The sequence below is a fragment of the Typopeltis vanoorti genome, chromosome 6, assembly GCF_054136105.1.
Source record: "Typopeltis vanoorti isolate ZY-2024b chromosome 6, IOZ_Tvanoo_1.0, whole genome shotgun sequence".
NCBI classification, from domain to species: Eukaryota; Metazoa; Arthropoda; class Arachnida; order Uropygi; family Thelyphonidae; genus Typopeltis; species Typopeltis vanoorti.
This window is the reverse complement of record NC_143554.1, coordinates 47815123-47833056: the sequence shown is the minus strand read 5'-3', so window position 1 is coordinate 47833056 and position 17934 is coordinate 47815123. Positions and strand designations below refer to the sequence as shown.

Sequence of the window (17934 nt, the reverse complement as noted above, 5' to 3'; positions counted from 1 at the left end):
AAGAAAAAGTAAACAGTTAATTGATTCTGTTGAGCAAAGTTTAAGAGTCTAATAAACTTTCTCAATAGTTAGGTAAGTCACTTGCACCCCGCCTTCTTGCCTCACTAGTAACTCCTTCTCCACTTTATATATATAAACTCTGTCCATTTCAAATCACATCCTTAAAAATTCATTCATAATGGTTAGTTTTCATATCACTTCCTTATTTATTAATGTGCCAATACACCCTCTTCATTTAATAAAGTCTAACTTCCATTGATATCTTTAAATTATTCAAATTTGCATTGTATGCAAATTAATGGTGCTACAATGGGTTCCCACCCCACCTCCTCTTTAGCAAACTTTTACATGGAGCACTTTGAAAAAAAAGTATTTGGCTATTTTCAAACTTTTACTCTGGTTACATGGGCAAGGGACTTTGGCTGCTAAGGTAAGCTACAAAAGAATTCAACATTCCAAATTTCACTTCAAATTAAAAAAGAATCAACCAGACGCTTGCCTTTTCTTAATATATTAGTCACTCACTTTTCAGATGGTTAATTATTTTTTTCCCATTCATAGAAAGCCAACATACACATTGGAAGATATCTACATATCCACATGTCAAAAAGATAATTATAAAACAGGGATGTGCAGTGTCTTTAGTTACTGATTCATGGAAATGTTTCAGTGTCCAAGTCTGTGCATAGCATTAATATATACTTCCTGCATACAGTTATAATAGGACTCCTTCAAGCATGATTCTGCCCAAGTGGCAGCAACAGAAACCCTACTCTCAAGATCAAATGTGATAACATCTTAGCTCTCCAATAAGCAAAGCAGCAATGTTTCACTGGTTGATCAGAGTCATTTCCTACCTAGATGTATATATATTAGAGTTCAGAAGAAAATCATTTTCTTGTTTTCATCTATATTATATCCAAATCTACACAAAACAAAAAAAGTTTTCATGTGAAGTAATACTGTGACTAAACTTTTTTGTATACTGAAAGCAGCTGCCCAAATGCAATCTATCAGCATTATACAAATCCTTCTTTTCATCAAACTCAGGCAATAAGTCCACAAACTCTACATAATTCTTTCTATACAACTTGTATATTAATTTGTTTGCTATCCATGCCCTCCTCTTCAATTCGCCTCTATCATAGCACGGCAGGAGATTGACAATTCCTTCACATCCTCCCACATAGAATACTTGTCACCTCTTAGATCATTATGCCAACCAAGACAATTAGTTCTTTCATCTTACCTTTTTGCATCTGGATGGCATGACTAATAGCATTCATTTTTGCACCAGGGGAAACATGAGTTTGTTATACTTTTGTTAAGTACTCCTCTGATCATAGTCTCCATAGATAATTTTCTCCTTAAATTTCTTTTTCTTGTTTGTTCACATGATCTCAATTTTTACCTCAGACCACTTGGTTCTTTTTCTTCTCAACTCTGCTAATCTCTTGCTGCCTCTGCAACTTTTCGATTTCGTGCTTTGCCCTATGAAGGATAACATGCAAGTGTGTTATTTCCTTTTTAGGTATATTTTGTTCTCCTGTATTTCCACCCACTGCACATTCAATATTAATTCCAACACTGTCGTTTTCTATTGTACCATCGATACTATTTACTCTACTAACATTCGTTTCGTTCTTGCCACTTAGCTGGCACTCACTGTGGAAACACTTAATACACACTCATTCATCAGTTTCACTGCTTCCATAAATCCTGTAATTTTCAGGACAAATACATCTCTCACACACACACACACACACACACACACACATTGCACTGTACAAAATCATGTAAATTCAAATCACCTAACAATGACATCTTTGCTACCATTGTTCGACCATGCACTGGTGCCATACAACAATATATTTAAACAAAAAATACATTTTAACAATGAATTAACCTAATATTAACTAAAACATGAAAAAATGACTTATCTTTCGGCAGCACTAATAAAAACCCAAATATGAGTACATACTGTGGAAATAAGTGGTACTGTTTTGTCTGGAAAAGAAGGAACAGCAGGATGTTGTGCACGAATTTAGAAAAAGAGGTTGTTAATAGAAAATATGACAGGGACAAAAACGATATAAATTGGCTGAAGAGCAAGATAATAAAAATTGAAAACAAACACCTTTATCAATTTTTATGAAATATTACCATAGCAAAGGTAATACTTTCAAGGAAGTACAGATTCAAAGAAATCTGTAGAAGTCATGACCAAGTCAATTTAAATTCAGTCTTCAAATTAATAATGTTAATGCCGTTTGTTCCCTTCTACAAATATCTGAGAGGTATTAACTTTACGGATGATCTGGATGGGTTTGGGCATGATGTAGATTTTGATATTGATGAAGGTTTGGATGCAGATTCTTAAAGACTAATGATGGTGAATATTTTTTCTTACATTTTGTATACCGGCGGTGTTTCAATTTAAGACAATCTCTCGAATGGTGATCTCCATTAGTTTGGGATTTATCAGATTTTCTGATAACTATCAGAAAGGAACTAAGTGCCAAAATTTGCAAAAAGATCATCTGAAATCACTTTTCAAAGTATTTCTTCATAGAAATTTCAAGTTTAGGAATATAAATTATGAAATTTAAAAAAAATTATAAACTAAAAACATGAAAGAGTGCAAAGTCAACTTTCAAGGCCATTTTCTCAACACTTAATATTTATTGCTTGGTCCCTTTTTGATAAACATTTATATCTAAATGCTTATCAAAATCCAATTATAACTGAATAGCCAAGCATAACTCAGTCTGCAATCTGCTCGTGTTTCATAACAGTGACAACAGATGGGACAAGGAGAATGAATATATGCAATATTTTTAGATTTTGCTAAGACATTTGACAGGATTCCACAATGAATATTACACAAATTCAAATGATGGATATGCAAAACAGGTTTGTGGCATAATAGACAAATGTTTGGCCAATAGGTAGTGGAATGTATGAACTACCAAGTGTAAGAGAAGGCAGGTGACTAGTGAAGTTCCAACAGATTCTATACTTGGTTGTTTAAATTGCATATTAATGATACTGGAATTAGTATGGATAATAATGATTCAAAACAGTGATAAGGAACATTTCTAATAAAGAATCATTTGAAGACAATACAAACCTTTATTAATGTCAAATTGTTTCAAGTGATCGATGCAATTAGTGAGTTGAGTGCAATGGTAGAGCTAAAGTTTAGGGACCTCACTGCTAAATCGAGTAGTTCATTATACTGATAAGTGATAATGTAAAAGAGCACACAGAATAAGGAAGTTATTCTTCCAAATAACCTGTATTCAAAGGAGGTAAGAGACAAATGAAAAGCTCCATAAGAAGGTATATGAGATGATACCTGGCTAGTGGAATTGTATGTTAAGAATGAGATGACAAAAATGTAATTTGGAAAGGAGATCATACATATGGTATACAGAAGTGAGAATCCATTCATTTAGTGAAATGAATAGCACTCATTACAATAGGTTTATGGATTCAACGATGGGAGATAAAAATCTTGATAACATTAAAAACGGTTTTTGGCATTATGTAGCTTACAATAGTATGGCGATAGTTGCTTTAATGTAGTATGTATATATTCCTGAGGAGGACTTTACTGTAAAGGTTGAAATGTAAAACTTTTAATGTTATCGAAGTTTTTATCTCAAGCTGAAGTTGAATTCATAAATCTATTATAACAGAAGTGAGATTTTACAGCTCATGTTAGGTGTGTGTGTGTGTGTGTTGTGTAGTTGGGAGGGATGAGAAACATCCTTAGAAACCAAATAAGAGTGCAGTTATGAAGCATCTAATGATCAGGTTCTTCTGATAGAATGTGGTTAGTCTCTGAAATTGGCTATCAATGGATGCTGTGAGTGCATCTTTGGTGAAAGTTTGGCAGCTATAGTGGGTGTTCACTTAACATGATACTACTTACTATGACATCTGCATTCCTGTGATTTTTCTTTTATTATTATCAGGCATCTGCATGGAGTCAAAGTCTCACTGTGTGAGAGAAAGACTAACCACTGTTCACACAATATCCATCCTACCTCTTCCTTGAACTCATTCACTGATGAAGCAATCATAACCACCTGTAGTAACCCATTCCCACCCTCCAAAGCAAAAAATCTAGTACTTAACACCCTTGTTAGCCACACTCTTATACTGCTTCCAAAGGTAACCCCTTTGGAAGCAGTATCACGGCAAAATTAATTGTGGCAATCCCTTGATATATGTGGCAAGAGTTTTGATTAACACACCTTTAACCCTAAGGAGCTCGCAGCTGATCTGACAGATACAAGCAAAATGTTTAATATAAATATTCTTACACAATTCATTGTATAGCTTGGAGGTCATGAGTAGCTGTGCATTCACATGTTACGAGTGATATTCCGCACTTTTTTTGCTGTCAGTTTGGTTTAACACGTTATGTAAAGGTTTGTGATATTTGTTTGACAGTAAACTGTATCTGAGAGATACCACAACCTCCGATGTCAGTATTGTATGGTTTAGTTTTTTTTTGTTTTTTTTATTCTTTGTTCAATAAAATTTTTAGATTGTAACTGAAAATAAATAGACCATCATGTATTACAATAGAGAGCCAAAGACTTGTTTATCATACTTGTCCTCTAGGAGATGTGCTTTACATTTATGGAAAATACTAAGGAAAGTGATCTGAAGCTTACTCCACCTTTACTACGAGTTGCCCATAAGGTTATTTATGCTTGCATCTGCTGAATAGAGAAACTACTAGAATTTCGGCACGAAAAATATACCAAATATACCAAAAATATTTGTGGGAAGGCTCAAACCGTATTTTGAATAATGAATTCGTGAGAAATTTTGAAGTATCTGTTCAAGATTATTCACCTTCCCAAGTGTTCAACCTGAATAAAACTGATCTCATCTGGAAAAAGTTCTCCAAAAAACATGGCATGAAGGATGAACTGAACTTTCCACAAACACAAAGCATCCAATTTTCATGCTGGGATCATATGATGCTGCATTGAAGCCACTGCTTATCTAATATTCCAAAATCAAAGAGTATTGAATAATGTGATCAAGTCACATTATTCAGTACTCGACTCACAATAATTTTGAAGTAGTAATCAAACAATGTGAATGATCCATGAATCTTTTCAATATTGGTTTGGAAATTATTTTTATACCAACAGTAGTAATGTCTTTTGACTAAGGACTTGGCAAAGAAGGCACTATTTAACCTAACCAATGCTGCATGTCACTGCAAACTTTAAGATGAACTACAATAAAGTCCCATTCAAATAATTTAGTGCCAAATGAAGACAAACCAATTATACAAAATTCTAGAAGATATATTTGACTGCATCTTTGATGTTTTATATAAAATAATGTGAAATTACTGTCAGCAGCATAGAAAAATTTGTGGTCCCAAATCATGCTCAATTTAGAAGGGTCCATATCTTTTTGCTGTTGTTCAGACTACTGAACAACAGCAAAAAGAAGCTGAAGTGGTACAGCTTGGAATGAATCTTGGCCTTGAGGATGTATATGAAACTGTCTAGTCTCATTCAAGAAGAAACTTTCAACATTCACAAAAAATGCCACATCAAAAACTACCAAAGAACACACAATGCAAAATATGAACTTTCTTGCTTGTTGATGAAGCACACAAACTAAAGTCAGGGTCTTCACATGACCCTGCCCATGACAGCACATTCAAGAAATTCTTGTTTAGAAATTCTAGTATTGAGCCATGCACATTTATCTTGAATGAGATGTCAAAACGGGAGAAAAATGATTCTTTAAGGATGTGAATTACTCCTCTCTACCTTCAGAAGAATATCAATAGTCTATCCCTCCACATGAAGCATCTGAAGAGTTAATTGTTTGTTGTTGCACCTTAGCAAAAACATTAGGAGAGTGGAAAAGTTGCCTGGCTTTCTCTCTTCAAGTGAAGTGAACTACTCTTCTCCCAGTAAAATTACTCTTTTTATGAAATGTTTGTCCTCACCTCACTGAATTAATGAACTGTGATCCCACAGAAGGTATTACAACAGGATGCAACAAATGCTTTTCATGTAATTTTTTTTTAATTTTTCAAGTTTCATTTAAATCAAAGTAATTTCCAGATGTGTTATATATGTTATTGTAGCATATATAATTCTTGAGAAAGGAAAAATCAATCTTTTAGAACACCATCTATATACTGTATTATTACAGTAGAAACTTCTAAATAAAAGTATGGGTGGTGGGAGGGTTCCTAATTGTTCATTAATTATGAAATTCTGTTATTGTGAAATTTTTTGGTTCAGTAAGTAGTGGAAGCAAATCTCTCACACAATTTAGGTATTGCATAACCCAGAATGGGTTCATTCTCAATGAATCTTTGATTTCAGGGCATAACAATAATAGAATTACTAATTACATCAATTTATTACTCATCAGTTTTAGTAATTGGTAATTAGTCTTCCAAGTTGCTTCTTCTAGTCTCGGCTCAGGGTTTCATCTTTGTGCTTCGTTGTCACATTCCTCTCCGTCATGCGCGCTGAAGGAAGGTAAGTAAATTTTATATTTAAATGTGTGCCAATATTGTCTAAATTGTAGACCAAGTATTACTGTGAGATATTTGAGTGTGGAATATAGTGTCTGGATAAATTTCTTAAATGTTCCTCATGGAATTGAATGAATTTATGATAAATATCATAAATTCATTGTTTTTGTTAGCACATTGATACAACATGGCAGTGAAAGATAATGAAACTTATTACAGAATCAAGAATGAGTGTTATGTTTGTATATGAATGCTAGAAGAGTCAAAAAAAACAAGGGAAAAGAAATGGTTGCATTGATTGAGTTCGTTCACCCAAAAATTGTTGGAATATGTGAGACATGGTTGAATGAAGATGACATCTTGACAGAAATAGAGATGGAAGGGTACAATATATTTCATGAAGATAGAAAGGGTAAAAAGGTAGGTGGAGTGTTACTGATAATAGAAAAAAGAGTTATGTCCATACAAGGTAGAGATGCAAGTGAGAAATAGTGATGATAGTTTTGTGCTAGTATGGTGTGAGATAGAGGTGAACAGAATGAAATACTTCATTGGATGTTGCTAGACCTGTAATGTTTCGGAGAGTGGCCAGAAGATGTATAAGCAAATTGGAAAAGGGTTATCATTATGAGTGATTTTAATTACGGCAATATAGATTGGGATGACGAAATAGCAACAGGAAGTAAAGAAAATGTGTTCGAGTTTTTCAGGGACAACTACCTAAAGCAGCATTTAACAGAAGGCACACGAGGATTGAGAGTCTTAGATGTGATCATCTTATCAGAGGATATTATTATAAATGAGGTGTCAAATCTCTCTCAGGAAACAGCTTGTAGCTGTAGCATGGAATGAGAAGTTGGGTAGAAAATAGAATCATTGCTGCCTGGGTGATATTCAAGATCTAGTAGAAGCATTGTCTAAATGTATTCCAAGGGTCAGAGGGTTAAATAGATGAATGAAGAGATTAAGCATGCAATACAGAGAAAATAAAACTGACATTATGGAAGTAACATAAAAGAAGTGGTAATAATCAATTCCATGAGGAACACGAAGAACAGATAAGGAGGTTGACTTAGTTGGTAAGAGTACGAGCAGTAGTTATCTAATGAAGCCAAAAAAAAAAAAAAAAAAATCCTAAGGAGTTCTTTTGATATGTATCCAACAAAGAATAATTATTGTAGAAGAACATTGATTGGAGAAAATGGTATAAGGACAATTACAGTAGGGGATATAGTTGAGATATTTAATGACAAGTTCATAAAGATCTTTCATCCTTATGAATATGACATCATGGAGAGTTTGAGAGCAGTGGATAATGAGGAGGAGGAGAGACTGACTGCGAGTGAGGAAGAGGTATATGGGAAATTGAGCAAACTTAATATTAATAAGGCTGTGGTGCTTGATAACATCATGCACGATTTGGATGAATAAGTCTTACATTGGGTCAAGTTCTAAAGGAGTGGAAGGAAGGTAAAATCGTACCCTCTTCATCAAGGAGATGACTAAATTCAAGCATCAAATAAGAGGCCTATCTGTGTGTCAGGTTTGTGTTAAAGTGGAAAGTCTGGGGAGAATATGGGGACTCGATCATTAGAGGTGTGATGATTGCTAATGAAGTGCATAAAACATGCTTTCCTGATGAAACAAATAACTGATATGCATTGCAGAAAAGGAAATACTAGGAGTCAAAATTAGTGATTGTTATGGGCACAAATGACTTAGTTGGGGAGAAAAAGAATGTTGGTAGACTTGAGGGTTGCAGCAGGTAACAGAGAATAGTGTTATTGGCAAAGTCATAGGCATCTTGCCCAGATATTACAAACGTGAATTGAGAAGAACAGAGGGATAATGAATAGTAAGATGGCTGAGTTGTGTGAGGCAAAGGGGGTTCAATTTGTAAGTCTGTGGAGTGAATTTGAAGGGAAGTTGGAATGGTTTAAAGCTGATGGATTACATTTGAATGGGTTTGGTGTTAGGCATTTTGAAAGTATGTTTTCTGAGAACGCATAGTCCATTTGTGAAGCAGGATAGCACAGTAGGAGGAAGATGGATATGAGGTTGAAGATGTGATTGCAGTAGCGCAAAATGATGGAATGCATAAAGGTGAAGATGAGACAGGTAGGAATGAAAAATCAGGATCTGGGAAACGGGAGTTTTCCTGATCCTAACATCTGACTTATCATCAGGGAGTGGTCAGACCAAAGAGAGGTGTGGTATACCATCTAGAACAGAGAATGTTAGTGCTGGTAGTATGGCCTCAAACACACAAGGATTGTTATGTTTATGTCTGCATGGTTAGTCAGGTGACTAACCGTGCATGTCTGGGAAAAAAGTGTCCTGGGTTTGATTCTCATCGCTGACGTGAAAAGCTTAAAGATCTTTCTCAGACGTAGCCAAGTTAGCCTGTCTTGAGTGTGGACAGCAGGTGGATCCATGAAGAGTATAAAAATGCAGGTCAGAAAGGTGATGAACATGGTAAAGAAAGAAAAGGTGCAGTATGAGAAGAGATTGTCTGGTCAGGCCAAGGTTATCTCAAGGGAATTTTTCTGCTACATGACAAGCAAGAGGAAGAATAATTATGGGCAGATTAACACTGATGGTTAGTCATGACAGCAGATTATCAGCTGCAAAGGATATAGTGGAATTATTGAACAAGCACTTCATCAGCATATATCGTAGTGGTGTAAATGATGCCGTGCAATACACAGAAGAGAGACAAGTATTAGGAGAATTGGAAATGAAAGAAACAGAGGTGAATCAGATGTTAGATATTAATAAGGCTGTGAGAATGGTGTGCACAGTTGGCTATGCCCTTGACCTGGTTGTTTAATGAAAGTCTTGCAATGGGTAGGGTTCCTAAAGAGTGAAAGAAGGCAAAATAGTACCACTCCATAAGCATGGTTCTAAGACAGACATCTCCGACTACAGTTGTGGTCAAGATGTTGGAGAGATTGGTAAGGAATAGAATACAGAATTGGATTGATAAATGTAGCATTTTTTTTATAATGGTCAGCATGGGTTTGTAAAGAGTAGGTCCTGTTTTACTAATTTACTTGCATTTTATGATCAAGTAACAAGTGCGTTAGATAAGAGAGAGAATCATATACAGTGATCTTGGACTTTGAAAAAGCATTTGATAGATTACCACATGGTAAAACGGTACAATCTGCAGAGGATAGGAATAATAGTATACTGGTTAGATGGATCAGATAGGCTCTCTGAATGATACCAGCAGTTTGTGTATGATGGATCGCTATCTCAAGAAAAGGAGGGTAACCAGTATCATGCCTCACTGATTAGAGAGTTCTTAGGCCTGCTGTTTGTTTGTAAACAATATATCATGTGGACTGACTGGGGATCTTTAGTTGTTTGTTGATGATGCAAAGTTGGGAAGAATTAAGTAGCACTGCTAATGTTAAATCCCTTCAGGAATATTTGAATAGACTTTTTACTTGAACAAAAGAGTGGGATTGTACTTTTAATATCAATAAGTACAAGGTGTTGCATTTTGGAGTGCAGAAATATAAGGCTACTTACTATATCAACAGTGCCATACTGCAGGAAGTGGATGAAATTAGAGATTTGCGAGTGACTGTAGACTGAAGTTTAATGGGCATATATTGCTAGTATTGCAAAGGCTACACATCATAGTGCTGCTATGATGAGAAGTACTCTAACATGTAAGGATAAGGAAGTGGTTGTGCCACTGTATAAGACACTGGTCAGACCACACTTGGACTACTGTGCTCAGATCTGATCACCTGGTTTTCAATGTGATATAGAGATATTGGAGAGGATCCAGAGATGAGTGACAAAGACAATATCGGGACTTTGGAATGCTGGCTATGGAGAGAGGTTGAAGAAATGTGGATTGCAAAGTTTGGTGGATAGGAGGAAAAGAGGTGATATGATAGAGACATTTAAGTTAGTGAGAGAATTTTATCAGATTAATCCAGACGGGATTATAAAAAAAAGTAGAAGTTGAGAAGGGAAGAACCAGAGGTAATCTCTGGAAGTTATGTAAAAGCATGGTGAGGAGGGATGTGAGGAGTAGATTTTTTACGTGGAGAATTGTGAGTGAATGGAATACATTACCAGAATATGTTGTTAATGTTGAGAGTATTAAGGATTTTAAGATTCAGTATGATGAATATGTTGTCAGTTGAATAAACCCCATATAAAAATGAGTCTGCCAACTCCATGGAGAGTGTTATAATAATAATAACAGGGCCTCCCACAACAAGTAGACTCCGTGGGGATTTTATGTAATAACAAGAAGAAGAAAAAGAAGGAGTAGAAGATGTGATATTTAAACTGAGAACTTACAATTACATCAAACTTAGCATAGATATCCACAACCTTTTCCTGTTCCACCACTGGTAATGCTGAGACTCTTCGCTCAATAAAAAGGTTAAGGGCTGTAATTACGGTGGTGTCACGAGTAGCCTGAAATTCAATAATATTCAGTTTATAATAATGATCTTATATTTCAAACACAATTTGATATTACTGTATTTATAAACAGCATACACAGCAATTATTGAAATATTGCTTCACTTTTGAAATAATGATTTAATAATTTGATTAAGTTATTTTAGTATACATACATGTAGTAAGATTTTTGATCAAATCTGAATTTGAGCACATACTGAAAAATTAACTTTCAGTATTTTTTTTCATTTTTACCTAAGAAATGATGGCCGAAACACACTGTTTTAAATAAATGCACAGTATGCTGTTGACTGCTGCTTAACAGCTTCCTTTTTGTCTCAGTCAAATTTAATCAATAAGATATTTCATTTACTGGAGCTAACTGATTCTAAAACCTAAAATTGAATCATGCACTAAACAATTCAAATGGATTCAAAAAGAAATTTGAGTTTGAACACCAATCTCATTCTATGATTGAGATGTCAAGTGATTTTAAGAGTCAAATTCCAATTTGCTAGCCTGGATGGCCAGATTTAGCATACAGTAGCAGACAAATTAATCCAAACAATAGTTTTCAATGTGATATGAAAACCATTGTTCATATCACGCATTTTAAAGAAAGATTTTAATTTAGCAAGATACCAACACTCCTATCTCAGTATCTCCCATAATGCAAAACACAATAGACATGTCATATGTAAAACAACTCCAGAACATCTTTTTAGCTGAGTGTTTCAGGAGCTTGTTGAAGGTGGGTGGGAGAAGTCTTCTCAGTTGTTGATTTGCGAACATAGGGTATGCATGCTCCTTGGAAAAAGAAATGGCTCTTATCAGAGAATATGTCCTCCCTGCTTCCAATAATCTTTGATGGACTATCATATTAGAAACATTAATCCCACTAGCTGCCAAATCTCTAAGTCTACAGCAGACAATCTTGGATTCATTTTGCTTTTCCTAACTAGTAAGCGATCTTAAGTGAGTGCAATTTTCCTTTTAGGTCAGGAGAAAGTTACCAGTCTCCCTAAACCTCCTTAAAATTGCATTAACAGTACCCAAACCAACATCACACCCATTGGCAATTTGTCTTTGAGTCATGGATGTGTGCTTAGAAAGAGTACATATTTTTGAACGCTTTCTTGGAGATATATTCACTTTATAGCTACACAAAATGAATACAATACTACTAATATGTCAACTTGTTTGCACTGTTAAAAATGTATAACACTATTATTAATAAACATCATAGAGACAGTTAAAACATGAAGCACTCAACAAGATAGTGAACTAAAACCAAAACCCTGATGAAAATTTGGCGTGTTCAGATTAATTTGTTTGCTGCTTTACCTGCTTTCCAACCAAAAGATTGAGGGTCTGAACCATATGACATGGATGTTTGTGATTGCCTTTAGGTGGGAGATGAATTTCATCACTCAGTATGAGACCACTGCTCTGCTAAAGATTTTTAGACTGTGTAAAAAAATAAATTTTAAAAAATACAAAAAATATAAAAATTAATAAAAGTGGGAAAAAATACTTATTGCGATCAAGGTATGAATGGGCTATACAAGGGGTCAGCAACATGTGGCTCATGACTGTTTGCAGCTCTTTGAACATGTAACTGTCTCATAACTTGTAGTCTATGTACAAGTGCAAACCACAAACACTTCTTAGTTTAGTTTGCTTGCACATCATGAGCAGATTGCACATACTGCAAGGGCTAAAAATAGTTAAAACAGGAACAAAATAATATCCATGTCTGATGCAACCAAATTGTGTTAAAGGCATTGAGTAGCTCATCATGCATACATATATAAATTGAAAAATATTTGTGTTTGGACTTCTCTCGGTTTTTGGTTTGACATACTGTTGCAAGCATATATTTTCGAGCATGAACTATATTAAAAATAAGTTCAGTAGCAAAAGTAACTAATTAATACTTAATTGGATGTTTGTTGCATTTTTTTCAGTATTAATAAATGATATTTCAAAATACATGTTTTTTTTTAATAAAACATATTCCTACTCTATTCCATTTTAATCCCCACCCCCAGATGATCTGAGATTTTTTTTTAATTAAATAAAAAATGGTTCTTTACTCAAAAAAGGTTGCTGCCCATGTACTATTGGTTTACAAAAATCTTGTGTGGATGAAAGTCACAAAAGCAAAATTATTGGTATCATTACTAACGAGTATTATGGTAAAACATAACACTTTATCCACTAATAAGCAATTTTGTCAGTTACAGTATAATGTTTGCTACTTCTCTTTTATGCAGAAAGACAGTATGCAGAGAATTGAATTAATTCAGTCTTTTCTCCTCTGTCTGTCAATATTTTATTATAACATATCATTTCAACTGCAATAAAACTTTCCATAAAGAGTTAATTCACGTCTTTTTCCCTGTCTTAATGAAACTCACTGGTACAGCCCTTTGAGTAAATAATGAAAATGTGGTGGACATTTTCAACAGTGTAGGACTGTACCATAAATTGTCTTGCTACAAGTCAGTTAAGGGCCTTATATTGCATACTGGATTACTATATAGTAGTAAATATCTCAAAACTTTCTCTTTGCATTAGAAATGTTTACTAGGCCTATGTAGCCCTGTGGAAATGCTGTTTGCATCCATATAGCTAGGCTGTTGAAAGAAAGACTGTTCAAAGTTCAATTCTAGTTACTGACAAACTTTTCTAAGCCTTCCTTCAACCAGTTCCTGAGTTAGTCTATCTCTGGCATGGGCAAGTAGGTTTTTTCTTCCCAGAAACTCTGAGTTTCAATCCCACAACTCAAGAAAATTGATTGTACAACTAACATTATTTGAGATAAAAATAAATTGTATTGGGGATATGTCTGCCATACTCTCATCATTGACAGTTTGAACCAGCTGACTGATTAAACGTGAAGATTGACTTCCCCTCAGTCTCTAAAAGTTAGAGAGGGCTAAAAGAGTCGCACCTTACTCCTTTTAGGGAATAAAGTGTCTAGAGCTAATCCTAAAGGTACAAAACACTAATGGAACTGATATTCAGGCAAGCACAATTTGGAAAATTTATACTGAATTTACCAGAAGAATCCAAATCTAATCAAGTCTGCAGCAGTGAAATACTCTGCCTACATCCTCAGAGGTAGATCCACTGGAAGCCCTGGATAAATTTCCTGATAAACACAAATTCAATCATCGAACAGGAGGAAACTATTAGGAGTGAACTAATGCAAAAGTTATAGTGTGGTTCCGCATCCTTCAGAGAAAAAGGCAAACCTCTATCATAATAAGCACTATATATATATATATATATATATATATATCTCATACTACTGCTTTTTCACTGGAAGCTTTAAATGGCCACAAACCACGTATAAACAGAGCAAAGACAATTTACTTTTATTCCATGTCTTTCAGAATACATTGAGATTTTCAAACTGACATCAGACATCATGAAGAAAGACTACCAAACATCTTTTTTTTTTTAAGATAGCTTTAAAATGGGCTATTCTGCAGCATCATATACTGGCAAAATCTTAACAGTAACACTTCATGAGGTTTCCAGGTCAGCTAACAAGCAATCTTACTGCTATTAATTATATAGAAGAGACAGAAGTGCTCGGTAGTGAAAACAATAGTAATGTGAGAGACGAAGAGAGAATGGGGATACAAGAACAACAGGGAAATGGGGGAGGAGCTTGGGTGGACAGGGAGACATGGCATAGGGGAGAGTTAATGTTGAAAGTGGCAGTGAATGTGTGTATGAAGATGGAGTATATTGTGATATGGGTGAAGAAATTGAGAAAGAGCAGATATATATCATAAGTGGTGATAAAGGTGATTGGACAGGTGTGTGGGGGGGGGTGGGGGGGGGGGGGGGTGGGGGGGGGGGGGGGTGGGGGGGGGGGGGGGTGGGGGGGGGGGGGGGTGGGGGGGGGGGGGGGTGGGGGGGGGGGGGGGTGGGGGGGGGGGGGGGTGGGGGGGGGGGGGGGTGGGGGGGGGGGGGGGTGGGGGGGGGGGGGGGTGGGGGGGGGGGGGGGTGGGGGGGGGGGGGGGTGGGGGGGGGGGGGGGTGGGGGGGGGGGGGGGTGGGGGGGGGGGGGGGTGGGGGGGGGGGGGGGTGGGGGGGGGGGGGGGTGGGGGGGGGGGGGGGTGGGGGGGGGGGGGGGTGGGGGGGGGGGGGGGTGGGGGGGGGGGGGGGTGGGGGGGGGGGGGGGTGGGGGGGGGGGGGGGTGGGGGGGGGGGGGGGTGGGGGGGGGGGGGGGTGGGGGGGGGGGGGGGTGGGGGGGGGGGGGGGTGGGGGGGGGGGGGGGTGGGGGGGGGGGGGGGTGGGGGGGGGGGGGGGTGGGGGGGGGGGAGAAAAATTTTTCTTGCCATTTCAATTCTAACTTTTATTTCCATATTTGGATTGCATTCTTCATTCTTCAGCATCAGAGATATTTAAACTTTGTCACTCTATTTGTTTCCTCATTTAAATTAAGTGCTGAATTAAGAATTGGTTTTAGCTAAGTTCCAGCTCACCATGAGTAAATGCTTGAAGGATGGAGAATACCTATCCAGCACTCTTCAAAAATGAGTTAGGTCCAGAAGCTCCACCTGCTCCATCTCAGGAATAAAAGGTATCAGAAGATCAAAATTATATTCCCAATGATTCATATTTATATGGTATAATTTTTAACAGGTCTGAGGTACTTTTTTTTTTTTTTTTTATTAAATATATGGAGCTCAGATACCAGAGTTCTTCACAAGTAACACTAATACTGCTCAGGTTATTCAATGTTCATAAATACATAATATTCAGAACCAGATTATATTACCTATTTTCTACCATATTTGTTGAAATCATTATAGAAGAGCAGTGTTGAACCTGAGTAGATTATGATGATTACTATAAAGGCGCATGAGAAAAAATTGCAATCAATTTCTTTTACTTTTCAGAGATGACATTTTTAACACTACTTAAATGTACATAAATGAAACTACTTACATGGAGAAAAAGGAATTTTAGAAGTCTCTTGTGAGTTATGATATAAAGAACATTTCCTGTTTTAGGATCTATGATGGGTAACCTGTGAACCTTATTATTAACAAGAGTTCTGATGGCTTCAAAGAGGCTAGGAAAAATAAAAATTCTTAAATATTAAGACAAAAAAAAACTGAAATATTAAAGAATCTTTCATGAATTTCAAATACCAAGAAACAGAAGAATTTCCATTCAAAACTTTTGCATATAAAAATTTTTTTTATTATTCAGGACCTCCATGGAGTCGCAGGACATTATCCTATACAACATCTATTAAACTTCACTATTCATACTCACTACCCTACCAAGCATTGTAATTCCATAGTCCGACCACCTACGTCACTTCTCACCACTTCCATTTGTAACCTCCAGGGATGGGTTCCCCCCCCCCCATCTTCATATCACATGAGAGAACTCTCTTTCTCAACAGTTTAAATGCATCCTATCACCACTCCTCTCTACCAAACTTTGCAGCCCATATGTCCTCAGCTTGTCCCTATAACTAACATTATGCAGATCTTATATCATTTTTTGTTACCTTCCTCTGCAACCTTTTCCAAGGTTAATTTATCCCCTTCAAATCTCAGCACTATAATCCAGATGTGGTCTATTTAGGCTTTATACAATGGAATCACCACTCTTCTGTCTCTTGCTGATCAGTGTGCTCAGTATTGAAACAATCCTCTAGGTTACCTTCACTACTTTTGCAATATGTCCCCTCAATAATCATCCCAAGGTCCCTTGCTTCCTCCACTTCATCTAGTACAGTTCCATCAACAGAGTATGCAGACTCCCATTAATGAATCCCAAACATTAAGACCTTACATTTAGTTGAATTAAACTGACACCCCCATTCATTTGGGCATCTCTCCAGCTTATTCAAATCTTCCTGAAGGGCTACCACTTTTTTTTTTTTTTTTATGTTGAGCCCGTACACGAGAGGTACCTATAGTATGTTAGAATTGTGTATTAGTAATGGGTTGGGAAAGGAGAAACTTGTTTACATTTGATTTAAAAGACTGTATATTGTTTTCCTTGAAAAACGCATTAGGGGAAGACTGTTCCACAATACAGCAGTAGCAAGGATGAAGGAGGAGGAAAAGAAACTTCAAGGGGATGTTGTAAATCTGTAAAGGGATGTTGGGTGGCAACTACACATGTTCCAATGGACTTGGTACTGAGTGGGGGAACTATTGATGCTATTTCAGATGAACATTTGCCAATGAAATATTTAGAGAATACACATAATACAGAAACCAAACGCTTATACAAAAGTGGGAGGAGTGAGTTGGTAGGAGATGGGTTATTAATCAATCTAATTGCTCTCCTCTGTACTGACTCAAATATTATACTGAGAGAACTCTTAGGGGCTCCCACTCCAAATATGAGAACAGTATTCAATAACTGGGCAGATTTGTGGTTTGTATGAGGTTAATAGCTGTTCAGAGGTGAAGTAACATTTTGAGTGAAAGAGAAATCCTAGTTTTTTAGAAGCTGAAGATGCAATGGTTGTGATGTGTTTATGCCAGGAGAGGCTTCATGTCGGGGTGATTCCAAGAAGAAAATCTCATCTTGTCTGGAAATTTAAGTGTTGTGAAAAATAATATTGTGAGAAAATGGTTCTTTTTTTGTGAGAAATAAGACAGAACTGGGTTTTACTAGCATTGAAATTGACATGGTTATCTGAACCCCATTGGAGAATGGCTTGGAGATCAGAATTGAGAGCAATAATGGTTGATTTTCTCTAGGTTGAGGTGAGTTATGTAGAGTAAAATTTGTCAAATGAAAGGGAGGAGTGCATATGCCTTTGTAAAAAAAGAACACTATATGCCTTTCACCCTAACCACTCTTGCTACTTTATTATAATAGGCAATCAGATTACTGAAATGAGAATGTCTCTGAACCAATTCATGATGATCCTCACAGATAACATTACCCTTATCAGTCCAATGCCGAACACAA

General features: G+C 36.5%; 1 protein-coding gene across 1 annotated transcript in view; it reads right to left on the bottom strand.

The window, feature by feature from the left end:
* Window positions 1-17934, bottom strand: part of LOC150105438 (uncharacterized) — a 458416-nt gene that overhangs the window by 27077 nt on the left and 413405 nt on the right. Inside the window, exons 13-14 of the mRNA XM_090393963.1 lie at window positions 15937-16063; window positions 10862-10981 (exon numbers count right to left, since the gene is read on the bottom strand). Of these exons, the coding sequence (XP_090250089.1) occupies window positions 10862-10981; window positions 15937-16063 (247 nt within the window). The remainder of the gene's footprint in view (window positions 1-10861; window positions 10982-15936; window positions 16064-17934) is intronic.